Source organism: Musca autumnalis, unplaced genomic scaffold (genome assembly GCF_047663935.1).
Source record: "Musca autumnalis isolate F117 unplaced genomic scaffold, ASM4766393v1 scaffold_5, whole genome shotgun sequence".
NCBI classification, from domain to species: domain Eukaryota; kingdom Metazoa; phylum Arthropoda; class Insecta; order Diptera; family Muscidae; genus Musca; species Musca autumnalis.
This window is the reverse complement of record NW_027412088.1, coordinates 78,494,804-78,519,466: the sequence shown is the minus strand read 5'-3', so window position 1 is coordinate 78,519,466 and position 24,663 is coordinate 78,494,804. Positions and strand designations below refer to the sequence as shown.

The window sequence follows — 24,663 nt, the reverse complement described above, 5'->3', positions numbered from 1 at the left end:
TAAATATCGTATTGTCTATATACTTTTGCAAATTGTATGTGACCATTTTAGTTGACATTTATCAAATGTCAAATACATTTCATGAACAGAAAAAAAAAATAGTTGACAATTTCTTGGTTTAAGTTTCGCGATAAACTTTTGTGGCAGGTAAAAGTGTTCAGATAAAACCTGCAATGGCTGTCATCTAAGAAGTTAGAAACTGTCATTTCATTTGACAGGCTTGAATGATGGAAAAAGTAGGGCAAACTGCATTGCAAATGACACAAAGGCAATTGAATACTAAATTAAGGATACAGGTGTAAATAAATAAAAACAAATTCCAGAACATAATGAATTTACAATAACGGGACTAAAAAATAATGTTAAAATGTTAATACATCAGTTCAGGGGGTTTTAGTGCATTCAATAAGAGTTAATGATGTTGTTGGCTGTAATTCGATTGTACTTCTTTTCGTAGCCTTTTGGAGTCTTTTTAACTTTTAATTATTTTTTTTTTAAGTTTAGTTATTAATAAAAATAAATTAATTTCGTGTATTTATAAGATATTATTGTGTCAATTCACTTGTGTGAATTATATGAATATTATTTTAGGAATATTATTTTTGCTTTTGTGTTTTTTTTTCAGTGCTATAAAAATTAAAATTTCGACCTTGCGTTTTACCTTGTATAATTTATAATTTTTCCTATATAATTAATTAATTCCTCCCTGTAAACTATTATCTAATTCAAATCCTTTTTCTATTATTTTTCAGAAATCTTTATGGGGATATTATCAAAAGGTTTTTGTCAACATATTTGCTTATTATTATAACATTTTAAATTGAATGAATATTTTTGCATGGGTAATTTTTTGTATACAAAAAATTGGAAATGTTTAATTTTGGTAGGAGCAACAAAAAATGCTATTGCATGTTCTTATGGTTATTAAATCTCTCAGAAACTGCAAGAATCTTAAAATATTGGACATACAAATAGAGAAAAATATTTTTCTTGAGCACAATATGAATTGTATCATATTTAAAATATGATTATGATTATTTTGTGTTAGACTCTATAATGTGGGTACAATGATATTCCAAAATAGGATCAAGTAAAAATATAATTTTTTTCTCTGTATGTAAGCTTTCCAAAAGTCATTATATTTTCCTCTTTGCTACGGCATATTCACTGTGCTACAAACTCTTGCTCAGTATGTAATTTGCATTTGCAAATTAAATAGATTTTTTTTTTCGTATAATGCAAATTTTTAAATATCCTTTTTCGACCAACATGGAAATATTAAAATACATCATTTATACATAACACATACTCATAAGGATATACTATGTATGTCATGAGGTTAACTATATGGCAAACATATGGTTGATTGAACCATAATTGTGGTTAACTTAAAATAACAATGGAATAGACAGAATTATTAAAAAAAGTCTATATCTATGGTGTTTATAAAATGTTTGCAAATATTTACAATTGATTTGGAAAAAAATGCTTTGTTATAAATTTAAATGAAATTAGGTTTAAAAAATAAATTCATATATTCAATAAAATAGTTGTTAGTTTAAAGACTAGCAAATAAACAGGCAGGAATATACATAAAAGTATATAAATATGTATGCATATAAACATATGTACATATATATCTACGTGTGTTCATACAATTCTCGCCATGTGTGTGCTACCACTTCCGTTTCCGTGTTTAAATACAAACACATGCACGCACCGATCCAAACTAACCAATAGATAAAACACGCACAGCAAAAAAAACATAAAACAGTTGCGGTCAAATAAACATTCGAGGGAAAAAAACCGAAATAAAATAAACGCATCAATAGTAGCCTTTGGCTATGAAAATAACAACAACAAAAAAGTACTGCTGGGAAACATACTAGTGCTAGTCTACTACTGTGGTCAAACCCCCTTGAAGCTATAAATTTTCAATTATAAACGCCCCAAAAGTTATTTTTTCCATTATTGTTCCTGTGTGAATTTAAAAAAAAAGTTGTGCTGAGATTTTTCATTTGATTTCACATGAAAAAAAAACAAAAACAACATATTCGAATGTGTTACGTTAATATTTCTATAACACTTGTTTTAATATTCTATTAAATAGTTATTTTGAAAGGGGTTTTTATAACGGGGAATGGGGGAAATATTACCTTGTCTTTTGAAAATTAAACATTTTCCATGAAATTGACATTAAATGAGAGATAGCCTGAATTGTAAGAAACACCTACAAAGAGATGGCGTCGGAGCTTTGAGATTAGAAAAATATCCGAAACAATCCAAAACAATTGATCTCGAAAAAAACTGCAAAATAGTCACTTTAACATAGCGTTGTGCCTTTCGCGTAATGTTGATGTTTTTTTAATGTAATTAAATTATTTTTATTGGATCTGTGAAATTCACTTGAATTAGCGTATATTTTTCGAATATACATATGAAAACCTACTTCACATCAGAGAAACAGAATTGTTATGCCAGACGTTAAAACTATGACAACATATTGATTATATTGTTGTTGCAAACAAGTTTTTGTGTGGTATTCACCATCATATCTATAGTTACAATAACTATTACGCTGCGAAAATATTTTTCTAGGGACCATATTAACTTTGAAAAACATGAATGAAAGCTCTGAAAACCGGACAGTATTACAAAACACTAGAAAATTGTATCCCACGGCAGCGGGATAGACCCGAAACCACAGCGATTCGGCCAGCGGCTGGCAACCCAGCATCAAATCTATGCTTCTACGTAGGTTTCTATGATGCTACAACAACAACTAGAAAATAGTAATTAAAGCTCCCATATCTGTCTGTCTGAAGTCATTAAAAGCTTTGACCATTTTTTAAAGTCCATAACAATTTCTGAAACGATATTCCAAAAAATCTATATATCATATCCATTACGATTAACATCCACGAAAGCTTCGAAAGCTCTACAACTTAAAAAATCGATAAATTGTCATTTAATCTCCGTTGCAATTGACGATCAATAAGGTCACTGAGAGGCATACGGCTTTGATCTTTTTTTAATTTTAACCAAATTTCTGAAACCTACTTACATAAAAATATTCTCAATATAGCTTTCACGTATTGATTTAAGTTCCGAAAATTTAAATTTTGATAAAAATATTAAAGATCTGAAAGTTAAAAAGCCTCAAAACTTTCATAAAATATTGCACAACATTTTCATCAGAAATTTAATATAATCTACTGTATCCCTGAGGTAGATTCTTAAAATATTTTCTATAAAATTATCGATAGTAGGATTCAAACTTTAATAAAAATATATTAAAAAATCCCTACAGTTGATTTTGGAAGTCTTTCAAAAGCCCTAGAGATGTGGGGCTCAAAACTTTCAGGGAAAATTAAAAATAGCTTTTTGCATTTTTTTTAAATATAGATGAAAGCTCAGAAGATTAAAGTTTGATTAGGTGCACAAAATAAGAGCTATTTTGATGGTCCTAATTAAAGTGATTAAAAAATTAAAAAAAATATATGAAAATGTTCTGGAAACGATATCCATTATCCTTCAAAATATTGGTAATAATTGACGATATCTTCTCAAAGTGTCGAAGTCTTTGAAAAGCTCAATTTGAAAGACATTTAAATAAATATCCTTAAAACTCACGAATTTGTTTAATATACTCTAAGAAGTTGCAATAGTTAAGCTTCTTAAAGCTTTTCATAATATTAATTTTCTCATTTAGAGTTAAGCTTGATGATCGGAAATTATTTGCAAGTGAAAAAGGAAAGCCAAGGACTCGAACCCACATAGTCACCCAATTACGTTACCTGGTTTCACTGGTGGTAAAGCAGATCTTCGGACGTATCGACTATGTAGTGTGGCTTCTCTGTCCTAGAACTTTTCGTTTTTCAAATGCAAATGAAATGTATTTTCTTCACGACAAACGCTTTTTTTGCGCTGCCTTTGAAGTTATGAGTTTTGGCTTTGAACGCTAACACGCCGTGACAACATTTTTTGATATGTTTACAAGGACGTGGGTTCAAATCCCAGCCGGGCTCAGCCTTGTTTTTTATTTTTGAAATTTTGCCTTTTAGAGCGAAGATAATTTTTATGATTTTTTATTAATTTTCTCGTTTAGAGTTAAGCTTGATGATCGGAAATTATTTGCAAGTGAAAAAGGAAAGCCAAGGACTCGAACCCACATAGTCGCCAAATTACGTTACCTGGTTTCACTGGTGGTAAAGCAGATCTTCGGACGTATCGACTATGTAGTGGCTTATCTTTTCATAATAATGTTTTTAAAAGCTTTGAAAGCTTGGAAACACAATTCTTAACCATTCAGGGCAGCCTTTTTAAAATCGACGTGCCAGAGGCCAATCAAAAAGACAGATAGCTTTTTAAAAATATACCGCAAAAATCCCCATGAGTGCTCGGAAAGGTGTTTAAATATATTCTGAAAAATTAACAATTGTTATATGTTTGTCAGGCCGACAATCACAATCAAACACCCGAACGCTTTTGAATAATAGTCTACAAAATAAAGAAAAAAGCTTCTAAAACGTATTCTGAAAATATTAGAAAGGTTTATAAATGATTTCCACTCCTTTACTGCTCAAAAATATTCTAAAAAAGTCTATATGTGTCCAGAAGCCATGTAGAAAGAAGCCTGATAGCTTTGGGCAAATAATCTAGCAATTTGCAAAATAGTTTACAAAATACGGATAAAGCTCCTAAAGTACTTTCAAATAATTATGAAAAACTCACGGTAGCTGTTTAATGGTTTCCACTCTTCTAGTCATTTAAAATCACCATAGATGTTAAAATATTCTTAAAATTACGGTTCAAATGTATTAAAAAAATTTATATGTACAGAAGCCATGTAAAAGCCCGAAAGCTTTTGGCAAATATTCTAGAAATATTGGTAAAATTATGTTATATTGAAAAATGATTTCTAGTTCCCACCTCTAATCGATATGCTACGCTGAATGCTTGTGGTCGATTCCCGGGCTTGACAACTTCATCAATTCCCAACGGTGACCAAACCCCCTTTGCGTAAAGTTGACTTACGTTTCCTGAGTATTTTTCAGTCATGAAAAACTTAACCACAATTGGCTGGGTTAGAATCGCCATTCGGATACGACGATAAACGGAGGCCCCAAACTATTGAGAAAAATATAGAATCGGGCTGCCCTCATTGATATAAGAGAAGTCTCCCCTTGTTCATTCAGGTAACATCCCAGGGAAATATTTTTTAGTTCTATCCAAAAGTTCTTAAACAAATTCTCAGCAGCTCCTAAAGTTGATGTTATAAAACAGCAATGAAAGATCTAAAGCTTTCTTAAGAATATTCTGAAAATATCGAAAATACATCTGATAGATATAGAGGATTTAAATAAAATAAAAATCAGTATTCAGAGGAATTTCATAATTATTTCATAATTATATATTATATCATAATATCAGTAATACATCCGATAGATATAGTAGATTAAAAAATAAAAAATAAAGAGCAGAGACAGCTCGGATTCAGTGGAATTTCATAGGTTAAAATTTATCAGGAAATTCACAAAAGTTTTTTTAATATTTAAAGATACAGGATTTCCTAAAAATACATTTTTAAAATCCACAGTAGATTTGATATAATTGGAACCTGCATATCGGTTTAAAAACGTTTAAGAATTTCCAAGATCTAACATTTCGTTTATATATTAATGAAAATCCACAATATATCCGATATAATTGGAGCCTATAAATCTGAGAAATTGCCATAAGAATTCAAAAAAGCTTTTTATATTTAGAATTTAAAGCTCTAGCATTTCTTTAATATTTTTTTTTTACAATTCACAATAGATCTAAAATAACTGAATCCTACATACAGATTTGCAATAAAAAATAGACTCGAAAGTTCAGATTTAGTGAAAGATTAAAATGTTTTATGAGCACACCAAAAAGCTTTATTATACTAAAAGTTTAGTGCATTTTTTTAAATATATTTTTGAAAATACACAATATATGTCGTATATAAATACCTGTAGCGTATAAATCTGAGAATTTGTTGTGAGCATTCCATAAAACTTTTTTATGTTAGGCGTTTCAAGATCTAACATTTCGTTTATATATTAATGAAAATTCACAATATATCCGATATAATTGGAGCCTATAAATCTGAGAAATTCCCATAAGAATTCAAAAAAGCTTTTTATATTTAGAATTTAAAGCTCTAGCATTTCTTTAATATAGTGTTTAAAACTCACAATATATCTGATATAATTGGAACCTATAAATCTGAGTGTCGGTTACAAATTTAGTTGATATTTATAGCTCTGGTAGTCTTTGAAGAAAAAACATCGTCTATTTTGCAATGTAGCTGCATTGTATGGCTGAATTGACAAAGTATCTCTGTAAGGTTGCAACGAAAAATCAGTTGTAAAGGGGTGACCATTTAATTTTCATTGAGATTGGTGTAGCCCAATATTGTATGGTAGAATGTAACCATATGCTTATAATATATTATATAAAAATACAGACGGGGAATCACATTTTTTCTCTGTGTATATTTAGTGGAAAGACATGTTTTACAAATTCATATTTTTTGGAATTTTTGAAATGAATATAATATTATTCATTGTTTGTCTCATTTACTCTTTAAAAATATATTTTAACAATATTCATAATATTTTCTTCTCCGTTCTTTTTTCTCATTTTTTTTAGTTACGGTGGCATTCGTGGCGGTTATCAACATTTTGCACCACAAGGTGGTCAAGATTCTGGCTTTCCCAGTCCACGCAGTGCTTTAGGTTATCCATTCCCGCCCATGCATCAAAATTCATATTCTGGCTATCATTTGGGTAGTTATGCGCCGCCCTGTAATAGTCCACCAAAAGATGGTAAGTAAAGGAAGTAAGAAAATACCTACTAATAATAATAATAAATTATTAAAATATTGAAATTTATACAAAAACCCGGTAAATGAATACGAATTGAGGCACACAGTCAAAGAGAGATAAGATACACTCACAAAAATATGAACAACATTAACTCTCTCGCCCTCAATGATAGATTATCTATTTTATTCTATCACTAGATGAAAAAAGTCATTAATGTATCGTTTAATAAATACAGTTTGTGTATACTTTGTAGCTGATCACTTGACTTTGTTGTCGTCGTTTGTTGTTGTATATTTATATTATAAGTTTTTCTGATGATTTATCAATACTCATTATGAATTTGACAGTTTTTTTTACATAATACAAAAATAAATATAGACAAAGAAGACGAAGAAAAAAGTAGGTACTGCATAGTTGACCACTTGTCTAAATGTCTGTCTGTCTATCGGCCTGTCTGTCCAGTTGTTTGATTAGCTCCTATAACTAACCACATTGCGTTTAATGTCAGAGTCAGTCAGTCATACAACTTGTATTTTGAGTTAAGCCGTTCAGATTATTATCTATGAATTGCTAGAAAAAAGGACATTTATATGACATTAATAAACAGTTAAGCACACAATTGAACAAATATACAGGAATAAATACTAACATACTTAGATAAATACACATGTGTATGTATTTTAGCCATCAAAAAAATGATTGATTGGAGAATGTTTAAAATATATGAATATTTGTGTATTTTGTATTCTAAGTTATATTTAGTTTAAAAATATTTTTTTTTTAATTAATGAAAAGACTAAAAACGATTTGGTTTTAGAAGGAATCCTATAGATATGAGATTTTGAAAAATGGTATGTTTGAATATGTTATTATTATTTTAAATATTTTATTATTATTGCTTTTTTGTTAGAAATCTAGTTTCAGAATCAGGGGAATCATATTTTGAGAGCATAATGCGTATTTTTAACTATGTGAAAATATATATTGTTGCTATATCCACATATATATTATTTGTGATACTTCCTAACATTGTTGAAACAAACGTATTTTGAGAGAGAGGATAAGGGCGTTGTAAATACGTAAAAATATATACCGTTGCAGCAACCATATATTTTGTGTCAAATATATGATTGTTTCAACAAAGTATAAATGAGGGTCAAATAGGGGGTATTGTAAATATGTGAAAATACATATATACTGTTGGAACAATCATATACTTTGTGACAAATGTATGGTTGTTCCAACAAAATATTAAAATTATGTTAAAATATATACTTTTATATCGTAACATTTTTAAAAACAAACATATTTAGAGAACAGAATAGGGTATAGTAAATATGTAAAAATATATACAGATATAGCAACGATATATATTCTGTTAACTGTATGGTTGCTTTAACAAAATATAAACATCTTTTGAGAGGAAAATATACAATTGTGAATAAGTAAAAATATATACTGTTGCATTAACCATATATTTTGTGACAAATGAATGTTTGCTGGAGCAAAGAAGATTTTTACATAATTACAGCAATAGTGTTAACTTATTTAACAAAAAAAAATTATTATTATATTATATATTATATTATTATTATTATTCTTATTATTATTATTATAAAATAAAATTGAAACACCGCTGATATTTGGTCTGTCTATTTTGAAAGAACAAACCCAATGGGATCCCAAATAAAAATATTAACCCCATCAAAAAAACCTTTGTTTATATGTATTAAATTTTCTCAAAAGCGTGTAGGTGACATTTCGTGCCAATCTTATAGGTACCTATCTGTCTACAGCTTGCCTGGGAATTTTATTTGTGTTTTGTTTCTGTTCAATTCTATTTCCCTGCCTCTACCGGCTGGCTGGTTGTCTATATTATGACTGCAGTCAGTCACTTTTAGCACCCTCATATTTATATATATTTTTATTTATTTAAATTACTTTTGGCTGTTATAGAGTGGTTGTTGTCATCTCACCACCATCATCATCATTGTTGTTGCTTTTGTTGTGGTTGTTGTACTATCATATTTATGATAAAGTATCTTTCTGTTAAATATATAAGCTTGTTATTGTTGCTTATAGCACGATTGTCTTCATTGAAAGTTGTTTAGCGAGCACACACCAGCTTGTCTGTCTCGTTTACTTTTTCTTCTGTTCCTTTGCTTACACTCGAAGAAAAAATGTTGTGTCGTCAAGCAAAACAATTTAAATATTTTGTATGAAAATGAAAATAACAACAGCTCCTACTACATGATGCTATACACTTGAGTACCAGCAGCAGCAGCAGCCAAAGAAAGCTACAACACCACACTAAAACCACTTTAAATTTTCAAATCATTCAACGACATTGTCCGCATCATTCTCAAACGTCAGGGTAGCTAAAGCATCTTCATCAAAAGAAAAAATGTTTGTTGAGCAAAAGCCACATTATAATACTTCTACTTCGTCATCGTCACATTACAAATGGGCCTTGCAACAGCAACAACAGCAATGAGAAAATACATTGCTTTACCATAAAACAAGATGTTCGTTCGTTCGCCATCTCTGTTATTGGGGTTTGGGGGGGGATTGGTACTGGGTAAAGTTTAACAACTCTTGTGATATACGAAAAACAAACAAAAAAAACATAATGAAAGGAAATCACAATAGAAAAGGATGTTGCAGCTTTTTTGTCGATGTTTTTTGTTGTTGTGTGGGATATTCAAATTATTGAATGGATGTTGGGTAGATAGGGTAAGCAAAGTGGGGTGATGAAATATAGAAATTAAAAAAGTGTAGACTTTTCAAAAGCTAAAATGTTCTTGTCAGGGAGTGCAAGGTGAACGTGCTTACCACTGCACCACGGTGGGTAACTATGTATAGAGGAAGATATTTCGTTGCTACAAGCCATGGTGCAATCCACAAAAGGTGGACCAGGAACACCAAGTTGTCACATTCGTTGTAATTCAGAACCAAACGACTGACTGCTCCTAACAGGACCTCCTTGTGCTTACCCCAAGACGTGTCTGATATGAATCTCAGCACTTTATGTCTATTTTGAACGACCTAGTTCACTATATATAATTCAGTGGACACCGGTCGTTTCTATGAACGAACTGCGAATGAGTTATATTATCTCTTTGTTTCTGTAAAATAACTCATACGCAAACGAACTATGGTACTGAACTATGATTGCCTTTGAGAAGTCCAGCGTTACGACCATTTGGTTTATGGCAATAGCGTCGTTATTCACGACACTTGTGAGAGTAGTGGAATTGGAAGGTGTTCCATCATGCTAGGCAGTAGAAGAGTAGGGAGGTAGAGAGAAGGTAGGGTGATTGGGCGATAGGAGACCCTCCCTAGTTAAATTCAGCATAGTCTAAATGTACCGATAGCAGATTTATCCCGTTTTGGGGTCGGAATGATTCTCGCCATTTCCTCAGCGCTTGATTGTATGAGGCAATGTCGTGTTAAGAATGTCATCAAGTAGAATGGTATGATAGAGGGTGTCGAATGCCTTGGATAGGTCCAGGGCCACAATAATTGTTCTTCCGTTGGCCTACTTTGGTTTATGTCATTCGCGATGTTGTTAACGACACTGATCAGGTCAGAGGTATTGGAAAGGGTTCTAGCATGCTAGGCTGCAGCAAAGTAGGGAAGCAGAGAGAAAGTAAGGAGCTTGGGCGATAGGAGTCTGCATAGCGTAGTGTAGAACAAACTTCAGTGAGCAATCTGGACCTACGAAAGTTACAGTTTCATTGTTCGATTGTAGTTTGGCACCAGTTAGACTCCTAATTGTGGCCCAGAGCAGTACCAGCATCGCATCCTTCCAGATGACTCAACCATGTTTCTCTCCGGTGCAGGTTCACTTGCTGCTTTTAGGAGCGGAATGATTCTCGCCATTTTCCATGTCTCGGGTATCTCTAACTTGTTGTGGGAATGTTTCGGGATTTGTGTCAAAAACAGCTTTCCAGCAGGACAAATGTTTTTAAGCATGGGCGAGATTCCACTTGGACCCGGCGCCTTGAATGACTTTCGTCTGGATATCGCTGCACTGATTTCCTCCGAAGTAAAAAGGAGGGGAAGCTTTGTGGTGGCCTTCTTGGCTCACCTATGGACAGATCGTTTTGTCTTGTTTTGCATAGTTGGGGTGTAGAACAAACTGTAGGCAGAACTTCACGCATTTCTTATCATCTGTCACATCAGCACATCCGAAATTATAGCTATATTCCCCGATTGTACTTTGACACCAGTTGGACTCTTAATTGTGGCCCAGAGTTTATGGGAGCCAGCATCGCATCCTTCCACATGACTTAACCATTTATCTCTACGGTGTGGGTTAACAAAGCCAGTTATCTTCTCAATAAAAGTTAGAATCCTAGGGTCATCTGGGCACATCTGTCGTCGTAATTCATCGCGTTGTTTTGTGAGGCGTGCTGCTGGAGTAGGGATATTAGAATTTTGCCTGTTGGAATGAAACGTTTCATAGTTATGTTGTTGAAGTTATTGGTTCAGAAATACAAAATATGTTTCTTATAAAAAATATCTCACACGAACATTATTTAAACTGTAAGGGAAGACTTCTCTCATAACAATGCAATGATGTAGGACCTTCTAGGAAAATATGTGGGACCTCCTGTTTAGCAAAGTTCGAACGACGTGTCTAACGACAAAGTTAACCCAGCATTACGCTGAGGACAGGCGGAGACTATCTTGTATCCTGTTTATCACCTATTTCGAAGGGCTCGTCTAACAAAAAATTTGAGCAAAAATCACGCTGAGGGTTTTTGTCAACTTTGAACAATAGAAATCGAACCCAGAAAATCGGCTTGCAAGGCGGGAAAGTTTCGAACGAATAAGGTTTCGAAATGTCTTAGAGAAACAGGCCTTACATAGTTCCAGAAGTGCATGTAATAAAATTGTGTGGACCCACGTTGGGCGCCAACAATGATTTCTTACTAGCAAACAATAATATCCAGTTCTGAGAGACAATTTTGCTTAAACACAGAATTTTTAGAGGAGTCTACTCCTGTATCCTGTTTATCTCCGATTTCAAAAATCGGGATGAACGACAAATCTGAGCCAACATTACGCTGAGGGGTTTTTGCCAACTTTAACCAATTTTAATGTTGTTTTGCTTGGAAAACGAACCCAGTCATACAGCTTACCAATCGGGAATACTTCGAAGGTATTGGGGGACGAATCGTCTTAGAAAAACGTGCCTTAAATAATTGCAAAAATTTATAAAAGAAACTATGTGGACCCACGTTGGGCGCCAAATGTAATTTCTTATTACCAAGCAATATTTCCCGGTTCTGAGAGGCAATTTTGCTTTAATTAAGAATTTTGAATTTTTTCAAAACTTTAGCCACCCTTTTTTTAGCGTGGTTGTTGTTGTTGTTGCTGCTGTTGTTGTTGTTTCTATTGTTATTGTTACCATTTGATTTGTTTGAATTATTTATTGTTAATTTGAAGTGTGATTTATGGCAAAGTTTAGTGGATGAAAATGTTATTGTTGGTGTTGTTATTACTGTGGCTTCTTCTCTGGTGATTGGAGAAGATGCTCATCATGAATGTGGCAACATTCACACTTGTCCAAAGAATGCTCTTATAATACGACAACAACAGCAAACACTTATCAATGGCACTTTAATGGTGATGACGACCAAGATGATGATGACGTTGATATTGGTTATGTACGAGTAGATAATAAAAAGGAAAGAAAAAAGGTTAAAGACAGTAGTAAATACTACATGTTGAACATAAAACCCTTTCCATAACAACAACAAAAAATGTGCTTGGTCATTCAGATTTTTTGTAGGGCTTTTGAAATGGGGTTTGAACATTTTCATTCATGGATTGATCTTTTAATTTGAGAACAAATTTGTAATTGGTCATGTTTTTTTTTGTTTGTTTGTTTGGGAAATATTCTCAGTCAAAAGTGTTAAGTAAAGGAAAAAGGTAACAGGCCAACATGCTGTGCAAGCACAGCAGTTTTGACAACTCCCTGCTGTGTCAAGGTTCAGTTTGGTAAGGGCAGTTCACAACATTTAATGTTTTATATTTTAAAAGGTAATCTATTAACGCTAATGTTTGGGTTTTATATTTCCTAACCCCAAAGTGGCAAGTAGCATATTATTGTGACATAATTATTTTAACACTTTTGGTTTGGGGTAGCAAATTTATTGTTTATGGCTGTCACTGTTCATTTCAATGTTGGATGATTTGTTGTTTGTTTTAGCACAAACCACCCACTTCGAATAGGTGAATGTGCATTGAAATATATATATATGTGTGTGTGATTTTATTGAGTACGAACACATTGCTGTTTTTTCAAAAAGCCATGCCAATTTAAAGTGCCAAACTAATACTTATAGATAGAGAAGCTGCATAGAGCTTTTTTGTTTTCAAAATCAGTTCAAATACATATATTCTCAATTGTTTATGTTTTTGCAAAATAAATAAATTTTATAGTTTTTGTTGTTGTTGTTTTTTTTCTCATCCCCCATCAATTGTCTTGTTTTGTTTTCTCTCAAAACGTCAAGGTTAAATGTTTGTTGGTTTTAGTACGGGGCTTCCCATTACCATTTTCGAATAAAGATGTGTCGCATCGAAACTCACTGAAGCGGAAACACAGACAATAAATTTCGAATTTTCACAAAAAAAGAAAATAAAAAACATTCGTCACACAATTCAAAACGTTTAATTATGTCATCGTTTTGATTAAAATGATAGATATAAACAAATGTATAGAAATGATGAAGATTGTACGGTGAATTTTGGCAGCAATGTTTTAAGTTAAAATTGCTGAGAAAATGAATAGCAAAACTCTAATCGGAACTACTGACCTATTTCATTGATTGATTTGGATGAAAAAAGATAATAATAATAAATGAAAAGGTGCGAAATAACGGGACTAACAATTAAATACTATACTGTCATTCCACCAAATCTATTTGAAAATTGTGTGAAAAAATATAAAAAGAGGCAACGACTTCGGAAACATTTAAATAATACACACATGTCATATTAATTATTTCAAAAATAATCATTAGAATTTAAACTTATTTGCAAAAATAATCATTAAAATTCAAACTTATTTGCAAAGAATTATGAATATTAAAAAAAATATGAAAATTATATTCTCAATCACATTCCAACAACTTTTCAGTGTTCGTTTGCAATTAAGACTAACATAAAAACAAGAACTTCAGTTTCCTTTCGAAAGTTGCATTCCGAAATCATGCCAAATACTCTTTGGACACTTTTTGCATATTAGCAGACATTCTGGCAGATGTCTGTAGGAATTCTGACCCCGTAAAACACATCATTTTGTCAAAATCCAGGATTTTTTAAACATTTTGTACGACATGTCAGCTCTAAACGAGATGCCGTCTGGACACTTGGATAGCTTTGCTCTGGATATCATCCTAAGTAAAAAGGAGGGGAGGCTCTGTGGTGGTCATCTTGGCTCTCCTAAGCTCAGATCAGTTTGCATTCTTCTTCACAGTGAAGTGTGCAGCAAACTGCTGGCAAAACTTTAGTACGCATTTCATACCTCTGAAATTTACATTCCACGATTGTACTTTGGCATCATTTAGACTCCTAATTGTAGCCCAGAGTTTATGCGAGCTAATGAATGACTCAACTATTTATCTCTCCTTTGTTGATTCACTAAGTCAGTTGTCTCCTCCGTGAGTGTTAGAATCCTAGGGTCATCTGGGCACGTCTGTCGTAATTTATCGCGGTGTTCTGCTAGTCGTGCTGCTGACATAAGGAAATTGACCTCCAATGTGGGATTCTACTTTCTGGGATGAAACGTTTCATAGTCATGTTGTTGTAGTTATTTGTTCATCTGTTTATTACACCATGGTTGCAGCAACAAAATATATTTCTATATAAAGTTAACTATTTCCCACTAACATTTAAAGAGCATGTAGAGACTTCATTCTGGCCACACCTTTAAATATTTTGTCCTAACTACTTCCCAATATTTTAATATCACCGAGAGAATTGACTTACCATTCCTGAACCGTTAAGAAAATTTATTTTTGTTGCTTTCCATATTATCATACCACTTATGTAGCCCAGGAATACATCCTGACACCTCTTTTGTGAGGGTGCAACAGACAAAATTTTATTTTTTTTACAAAATAAGGGGGTGTTGGTGGGAGTGTCCCTTTGGCTGCCTCTCGGGTCACCACAAACTTCATCCATACACATCTTTGAAATAGCTGATAAAGAGGATATAATTAAATTCCGATTCACTGTGTCACGTTGGGCGCCATCCAACAATTTCTTTTTTGTCTTTGATTTTCTATATTTCAATATTTTCTCAATTTCTTTTTGAGAATTGTTTTGCTAAGTAGCTGAATAACACATTGGCCGCCATTGACAAATTTTTACATGAAAGCGTTTGTCTTAAGGTTCCTCAAACAATTTTCCTCTTCCACCACTTTGGGCGGCATTTAATAAAACAACGAGTTTTTTGGAAGTTGTTAATAAAGTTGTTGGTTGTGTTCCATCAGTGTTCCATACATATTTTTAAAATTCTTGATAGTAAACGTTAAGTCTATTCCCAAGCAAACTTAAATTCTGATGCACTGTGTCATGTTGGGCGCCAACTATTTTTTTGTTTTTGTTCTTGACTTCCTATTCCTAACTCGTTGATGTTTGATTAATGATTGAACATATTTCTGTATTTTCTGATTTTCTTTTGAGAATTGTTTGGTTCAGTAGCGGAACTATACCACGTTGGGCGCCAATGAACAATTTACATGAAAAAAATTTTTAAGGTTTTTACATGAAAACATGTTTAAGGTTCTTCAAACTTCGAACTCTTCTTCCCTTGGAGAATAAATTGATCTTCAATTTTCTGAACAATCCCACGTTGGGCGCCACTTAAAAACTATGAATTTTTCGGAAGTTGTTACTACAGTTTGGCTGTGTTTTATCGGTGTTCCATACACATTTTTAAAGTCAGTAATAACCAAATCACAATTCAACGTTTTTGCTCAAATTTTTTGTTTGTTTTTGTGGTTGAATTCCCATTTCTAACTTGTTGAGGTTTGATTTATGAATAAAACCTATATATTTCCATATTTTCTCATTTTATTTTGCAGAATTGTTTTGTTAAGTAGCGGAACTACTTCACAGTGGGCGCCATCAGCAATATTTGTACATGTAAACATTTTGTTTTTTCTTCTTTAACTATTTTCCACTTTATTCTTATATTTTGTGAATAACCCCTCGTTGGGCGCCACTTCACAAGGTAGCGATTTTTTGGATGTTCAACATTTTGGCTGTGTTTCATCAGTGTTCCATTACGGATTTTTTAAATCGGTTATAACCAAAGGTGTAAAAATTAAATTTTGAATCACAATCTCACGTTGGGCGCCAACTTTTCAAAATTGTAGCCTTCTGCAATTTCTGAGTTCAATTTTCTTTTATTATAGATTACTTTGTATTTTAACATATCATATATTTTAAATTATGGTTCTTCTCATTTTTTTAACTCCACATTGGGCGCCATTAAACAATTTAGCAATATTTTTAAAGTGAAAACATTTGTACCTGGGGTTGGATTCCCGTTTCATTTGACATTTATTTCATTTATAAAATTATATATTTTCATAGAAAAAGAATTGAGCCCCAGTGGCTGGATTCTTGTTCTATGAAAATTTTAAATAAAAAATATATCCTTTATATTTTTTCATTTGGCAGTTTTTTTCTTTAAAAGGGATTCATTTCACATTTTCATAGGACAAGAATGCAGCCCCTGGTCCGTTAAACATTTTTCGTCTTCCCTTGGGGAATAGATTGTTCCTTAATTTGTGAATAACCCCACGTTGGGCGCCATCTGACGGTAAAGCGATTTTTTATATGATTTATATAGGCCCGTTCTTCCATCATGTCTTTAAGGTAAATTTTTGTTAAACCTTACATAAAGAAAAGTAAGGAATAAATTTCGAATTAGCAGGGATTTGTTATTACATCTTCAATTTAGAATACATTTTATATTTTGTAAAAATATGGCAATATTAAGCACAAATGTCCGAAAGGTTGTAATAACGGGCCATAGTGTTTCAAAATGGTGTATTTTTTCCAATTTCTGACATCTGTATTGCGATTCTCTAACACACTTTTTGAGTTACCGACAAAAATCGGTAAAATTAAAACGCAAAATTATGAATGAAAATTTGAAACAAAAGTTGACAACACTCTTGCTATCGGTAGAACTTTACGACTGATTTTTATTCGTCGCTAACTTACCGAAAAACATCGGTAATAACCGAAATTATAAGTATTTTAATTTTACCGACAATTGTCTCACTACTGAAATTTAAATTAATTATATAAATTAATTAAATTTATATTTCAACCTAGTTTTTTAAGGTTTGTTTTACGTTATATTTATTTTTATTTCTTAATTCCATATTGGACGCCATTAAACAGTTTAGCTATATTTTCAAAATGAAACAATTTTTGGATCTCTTAAACATTTTTCGTCTTCCCTTGGGGAATTATTTTTATTCCTTAATTTATGAATAACCCCACGTTGGGCGCCATGCAACGATCTAGGGTTTTGTGTGATTCCTGTACAGTTTAAAAGGTGGTATAAACATTTGTATCTTTTTTTCAGTTTCTGATATCTGACCTTTTTTAATTTAGGAATACCCACACATTGGGCGCCATCAAATAATATAGACTTTTTAGAAGATAATTGTATATTTTTGCTGCTAAGTATATAATGTTTAAAAATGCCATCTTTTACAGTTTCTGAGTGTGTGTTTCTTATTCTTTTTCTTTTTTAAATTACTTAAAACTTATTTTCAATTTTTAAAGACTACTTCATTTTTCAGCACACATTTTTTCTTTGGGATTTGTTTTAAATTATAGTTATTTTTATTTTGTTTACACGTGAGTATGTAATAAAAAAATTGTTGTTTTTGCAAACTATTTATACAAATAGAAAATGCTAATACAACAAATTATTATAAATAGGCGAATTTTTTTATATCTACTGATTTAAATTCTCTGAGCATGTGCGTGTCATCCTGATCACAATATCTGCCGGTATATGTTCACTTATACATTTCTTTCTATACATAACTACGCTGGATATGTATGTATTTTTGCCTCACTGAATCGAGTGTCTGCTAGGTAATTGTAATTGCTGTAATTAAGTTTTCATTTGGCGTTGTAATTAATTACAGGCCATTCTTTTCATATGTCCGTCTGTCCATCTGTCTGTCTGTGTATGTCTGCCAGTCTACTACTACAGTCTACTATTGAATGTCGTTTTTTTGGTCGGTGCTCTGTTTAAGTTTTTTTTTGTTGTTATAATTTTATATTATACATCTTGGCCTTTTAAATGCTTTAAATATAGTTCAGATGTATATATGTACATCGTTTTTTTTTTGCACAAACATTGTTTTCATTTTCATTTATTGAATACTTTGGACTAAGAACTTTGATTTGCAATACTTTGTTGTTTTTCTATGAATTTTAAATTAACTTAAAGGAGACTATATTTGAAATGTAGGAGTTATGTGGTTAAGGGATTTTTAATTGTTGTTGCTATTATTGCTTTAAATTGAAAATCAATAAATAATGTGACAAATTTTTTCATGAGAAAATATGAGAAGGAAGGTTTCTGGAAGAGGTAAATAAGTTGTTTCACATGTGTATGTATGTATGTAATTGCCTCGGCGTTCAAAAATTACATATAGAATTTTTCGATATTTTATAAAATTTATTTACATAGTAATTGTTGTTTGTTTTTTTTAAATGCTCTTAAAATTTTAATATTTTTTATCTATTTTCTTTTTCTAGATTTTTCAGATTTCTCCATATCGGACAAATGCGAAGATTCCGGCCTACGTGTCAACGGCAAAGGCAAGAAAATGCGCAAACCCCGCACAATATACAGTTCATTGCAGTTGCAACAATTGAATCGTCGTTTCCAGCGTACACAATATCTAGCCTTACCCGAACGGGCTGAATTGGCGGCGAGTCTGGGTCTGACTCAAACACAGGTTGGTACAACGTAGTTGTTGTTGTTGATTTTTTTGTTCGATTTATATAATAGTAAACATACTTAAATGGAAATATAATTAACTACACCCAGAATTCCAACAAGGGGTAACATGTGACTCCAATGAATTGTTCGTGGCGATCTCACAAAACATTTCCGATTTACTACCATATTAATTTATACATTAATTTGCCAAAGAGGAAAAAAAATCGATCATGTCTTTAAGATTTTATTAATTGCTGTTGTTATGAATATGGATTAGTAGGAATTTAATTGGAGTAAAAATCTAATAAAATTGACATTTTGAAAAAAAAAAATGTAATACTAAACTGCATTGGCAGGAAAGTTAAAGGTCGTTTGCAAAGCTGCTTACTACAATTCCGAGAAATACTTTTTCAAAAAAATGTTATGGGTTTTATTGTCTTAAAACCACTTTTAATTTTTTTGTTGTTGTTATTTTGTTTTGTCTTCTCTGCATCAATACATAAATTAGCCTTGCCAAGAAATCTATTTGCATTGCATGCCGGCATTAACGCCTTAGGCGTTAAATACTTAACAGCCAGCCTTGCAAAAAATAAGGAGAGTAACTTTATATTCAAAATACCAAAAAAATCGAAAACAAAAAACCCGCACACTTTTACTCTGGCTAAAAAATACGCTCACAAATACATACGTAGACATGTTTTGTTTTCTGATGTTTAAGTTTTTCACTTGAATGTATTTCAGTTGAATGACATATGGTAAAGCAAGAAACTATTAAACTGGCAGCTGTCAATCGAATGTACACTGTGAGAAAAAATAAGAGGAAAAATAAAATTTATTCTTCACAGGAACAATAATTTCAAAAAATCAGCAAACAAAAGTATCAATCATTTGCAAAAAAAAAAATATAAATAAATTAAATTAAATAAATAATCTCATAACTGTTAGATGTCGCCCACCGTGGAACCAAACATCGATCAAGAGTGCAATGGCGCCCAAAGTGGGGCCCATCCTACTGCTGGTGTTTATTCCTCTAAAAAACAATTAGTTTTCTAATCAAATAATGTATCACAATATTAAACATAAGCTGAGACATACCCAATTAATCATTTTCCTTTATATTAAAGGTAAAAAATCGTCTGGATAGTTCTATCTAAAGACTCCCTTTTTCCCAAAAAGGTGTGAAAATCTCCCGGAAAATGTTAACAAAATACTTTGTAGGCATACTTTTTAATATCTTAAAGAAATTAGCACCAATAATTTGATGAAAACCTCTTAACTGAAAGTTGGCGCCCAATGTTGGGCACCAATAAAGGTGGACCATATATCTTGGCAAATAGTCTCTTTATTTGTTAAAAAATCGCACAATAATTATTATTTGCAGAATAATAAATAGTGATCTTCACATTGAACATTTTCCTACAGATTTTCTTTCCCTGAATGGCTTAAAAATCTTTCTGAAAGAGTTTCGTAAAGGCCTTAACGCTCTATGAGACATCTTTAATACATTGAAATCATAAAAAATGGGGACTCATTTGGGACAAATCGTTCAAGACGTCGATGGCGCTCTAGCGAGGCACATGTTTCTGCTGGTGTTTATTCCACTGATATAAACACCGTAATCTACAGACTTTGTGGGATGAAACATACCAAAATAATCTTGTAAAATTTCACGAAAAGTCTACAAAAATAGCACGAATATTATGATGAAAACCACTTAACTGAAAGATGGCGCCCAACGTGGTACAACAATAAAAGTGAAGCCTATACCTTTTGAAATAATCTCTTCATTTAGTAATTTGGAAGACCTACCTTCTTTAAAGTCTACAAAAATAGCACGAATAATTTAATGAAAACCACTTAAGTGAAAGTTGGCGCCCAACGTGGGGCAACAATAAAAGTGAAGCCTATACCTTGGGAAATAATATCTTCATTTAGTAAAAAATCTTACAATACTTATTATAAATTAAATTGAGATCTTGACATTAAACATTTAAATTTGTAAATTTCTTTTTCCTGAGGGTTTTAAACATCTTATTGAAGGTGCTCCTTAAAGGCCTTATGGGGTCTATGGTATGTGGAAAATAAAAAGTGTCCTGTTATTACTTAAATTAAAAAAATCAACAAAATTTAATATAATGGACGAATTATTTGAGAAAAATTGCCAAACTATTAATGGCGCCCAACGAAGGGTGCGCCATAATTTGTTTGGAAAGTAGTCTAGGAATGAAAGGAAATTTGTTAGCAGAATATTTATGAATATTGTAAATATAATAGAGAGTAATGATGAAGTTAAGCCAATGGGGAAGTACTCCAAACTTAAAGCAACCAAAAAGAAAAACACTAAACTATAAGATGGCGCCCAACGTGTTGTCGAAGCAGTTTGCTGGACATCATTGATTTGAAAATAATATTTTTCTATTCTGAAACAAATATAAAAAATGCTTACTAATAACACTTAAGAATAAGTCTGAAAATCTTTTAAAGTCCCACAAGGTATACATATCTTTCTCAAAGTGTCCTGTACAGGCCTTATGGGTCCATCTTATTCCGATATTTTAATTTATTTTGTATTTCTTAAATGCGAAAGAAATCACCGATAAAAATGTGGATTGATTTTAATAAAAAACACCAAACAGTATGATGGCGCCCAACGTGGGGCCGCATGATTTTCTGGGCTTTAGTCGTTTAAAAACAATATTTTTCTATTCTAAAGCTTGGACTAAAATATTTATCAGTTGAAATGTTAACTTTTCACAAAACACTTAAGGTAACGTTAATATCCTTGTCCGTCGAAGTTTTCGCAAAGGCCGTATGGGTCCATCGTTAAAGGAATTTCAAAAATGTCTGTATATTTTTTAAAAGTAAAAGAAATCTCAAAAGATGTAGGGAATCATGGGAAAAATAATTTAATTGTTAGTTGGCGCCCAACGTGGGGCCTCATGAACTACTCGGATTTCTAAAGGTATAAGTGTACCGGCTTGTTTTATTCTCAAACTTGGACTAAAATATTTATCAGTTGAAATCTTAACTTTTCACAAAACTCTTCAGGTTAATATCCTTGGAAGGTCTAAGAGTATCCGTCAAAGCTTTCCCAAAGGTCGTATGGGTCCACCGTTAAAGGAATTTCTACATTATCTGTATATTTTTTAAACGTGAAAGAAATCTCAGAAGATAGAAGAAATCATGGGAAAAAATAATTTAATTGTTAGTTGGCGCCCAACGTGGGGCCTCACGAACTACCCGGATTTATAGAGCTATAAGTGTACAAGCTTTGTAAAAAGAATCCCTTTTACAAGTGTACCCCACATCCTTAACTATTTTTCTGGTCATAGACACAATACAATATTTTATCTGGTAACAAGACTAGACAAGTTTGTGGCTAAAAACGTTAAAAAAACAAGTCCAAAGAAAATCCCAACCGGCAAGGCAGTTAAGCTGGCAAACAAGACGTGGAAAAAAAAGGGAATGCAAGTACACCACTCACTACCACAATGCAAGCAAAGACATGCAAACAAAGTGCAACAAATTCATGTTAGCAGAAGGCAAATACTTCTTCTGCTTGTTATTGCTGCTATTGTTGTTGTTGTTTATTTTGAGACACGCCCCCTAAGTTTTGTGTTACTTTATTAGACAGCAACATATAGCAAAGGCAGAAAAAGCAAAAAACAAAACGAAAGCCACAACAGTTAAAGAAATCAATAAACGTAGTTTCTTCGCCATGGGTCTTGGCCAAGAACAAGAAATGAGTTGAAAAACGGTAAAGATACTCTACAGTTGTTGTTAAATAAGCCATAAAATGTCAAACATAAAGTGTTGGATAAGTTTGGTGTGTGTGTTTTTTTTTGCTAATAAAATCAACAAATAATAAATTTATGAAAACTAAAACAACAAGTCCTTAAAGTTAAGTCAACAAAAATAGCGCCAAGGAACTAAATATTTGAGAGAAAAAAATGACTAGGGCGTCAAATACCAAAAATAGTGTTAATTAAACAAGTTAATGAACTTTGTTTTGGTAGTGCAGAAGAAGAAGAACAAGAAAAAGGGGTAAAAATTTATTTATGGCCTTTGCAAAGGGAGCCCAACAAGAAAAGGGGTGTAACTGTTAGTTTACATTTTAACTGTTATCGGCTTACAACAACAGCTAGTCAGGCAGCAAGCAGGCCGGCCGGCAGACAGTCCTTTAGCCCGTAGATTGCAAAGGAGTCAAGATATGGACATCACGTTGTTGTGTTATCTTTGATATTGTTACTCATAAACACCATAATATATTTTATTTTTATTATTTTTTGGTGTTTATTAAAAAAGCTAAGGAAAGAAAGGAGGTTAATGTGTAATATTAGTCTGGCTGACCAGTTTTGTTGTTTTGTTCTTGTTGTTTTTATTTTTGTTTATATAAAGTCTATCGAAGTGCTTGTCTTGTCTCCGTTTTACCATGCATTGCCCTTGGGTTATGAATGTGTGTTTGGCCCTTGGCGACTACTGCTACTAACTTTACTGCTGCATAAAAGAAAGGGGTCACTTCCAGTTGTCTACCAGAAACCCTGTTCCATGTTATTGTGCCTTGAAGTACAGCCAGCCAGCCTGCCATCCAGTCAGGCAGTCCAGTGTGTGAGCTTATGCAGGCCAGTAGTTTCAGTTTACTTAGGTCACTAATTAAAACCGCCTTCTCGCTTAAGTTTCTTTAACAATAGTGGCAGCAACAACAAAACACCAACAACAATGAAACTGAAAACGGAAACAAAAACCGGAAGTTGTTTATTGATTGTTTTATAGCTAAGTGTTTGGTATTATAGTTATAAGCTTAGGGTAATTGTGTGAAAATTTTAAAGATTTTTTTGCGAATTTTCTTTAAGAAATGTTTAGAAGATTTAAAGTAAACACCAAGCTTGATTGCTTTAAGAGCTTAGAAAGTTTGACCCAAATAAAAATTGAAAATATTTTCACTTTCTTCAAATTTTCTTGGAAAAAATCTTAAATATTGCACTTTAAATTTAATTAAATAATTTACATAAAAATTTAGTTATATTTTAGCCTCAAACTTCAATCTCTTGTCAAAGTCATCAACAAGAATGAAAAACGACCAGACCAGCCGGCAAAAAAAAATCACAATTTTAAATGCAACACCCACATGTTAAAATTTTTGTTGTTGTTGTTGTTGTCAGGAAAGACAACAAAATCAACAACAACAACAACTATAGAACAAGTTTCAGTTGTTTTTTGCCAAAGAAGGCAAACAAAACAAGCTTCTCAAGTTTACCCAACAAAAGCCTAAACGGCTGAACACCACCAACATAACCTGGGTGAGAAGGCAGGCAGGCTGGCGAACACAAAAAAGTGAATTTACAATGAGTTCGATGCTGTTACTCTCTTTACAAAGTTAAGATTTCTTACAACCTTTTGTTGTTTCTTTTTATTGCTGGATAAACATATGTGGCATGCTAGGCCACAAAACTAATTCAATTAGGATATACACGCCCACTATCAATAAATTTATCAAAATGGGTACAAGAAAAAAACTGCAGCGATCTAAAACGCATAGGCCAACCAACATTCACTTAGGTTGGTTTTTGCGTTTTTCTTCTCTGGCTGTGTGTTGTGGCAGTGTCAGAGTCTTAGGTTGTTACACGGTGGAAGGGTGTTCAAGTCATTCATTAAACGGTGGCATTGTAACTTTAATAATAGTTGCCAAGTTTAAGTAAATTATTGCTTAATTTCAGAGATGTGGGGTAGAACTTAAAGGGATAATACTGGAAGAGCGAAAGATACATGCGTGCGTTTTGAATGCCATTCGTTAGAAAGGAAGAA

At 32.4% G+C, this 24,663-nt stretch overlaps 1 protein-coding gene across 5 annotated transcripts in view; it reads left to right on the top strand.

Annotated features, from left to right (window-relative positions):
* Positions 1–24,663, top strand: part of Dll (homeotic protein distal-less) — a 102,578-nt gene that overhangs the window by 11,085 nt on the left and 66,830 nt on the right. For 3 of the 5 annotated variants that reach the window (XM_073956099.1, XM_073956100.1, XM_073956098.1), the window contains 3 exons: positions 753–779; positions 6,682–6,857; positions 18,672–18,874. In XM_073956099.1, the coding sequence (XP_073812200.1) occupies positions 753–779; positions 6,682–6,857; positions 18,672–18,874 (406 nt within the window). The remainder of the gene's footprint in view (positions 1–752; positions 780–6,681; positions 6,858–18,671; positions 18,875–24,663) is intronic. The other 2 variants (XM_073956101.1, XM_073956102.1) reach the window with 1 other exon arrangement.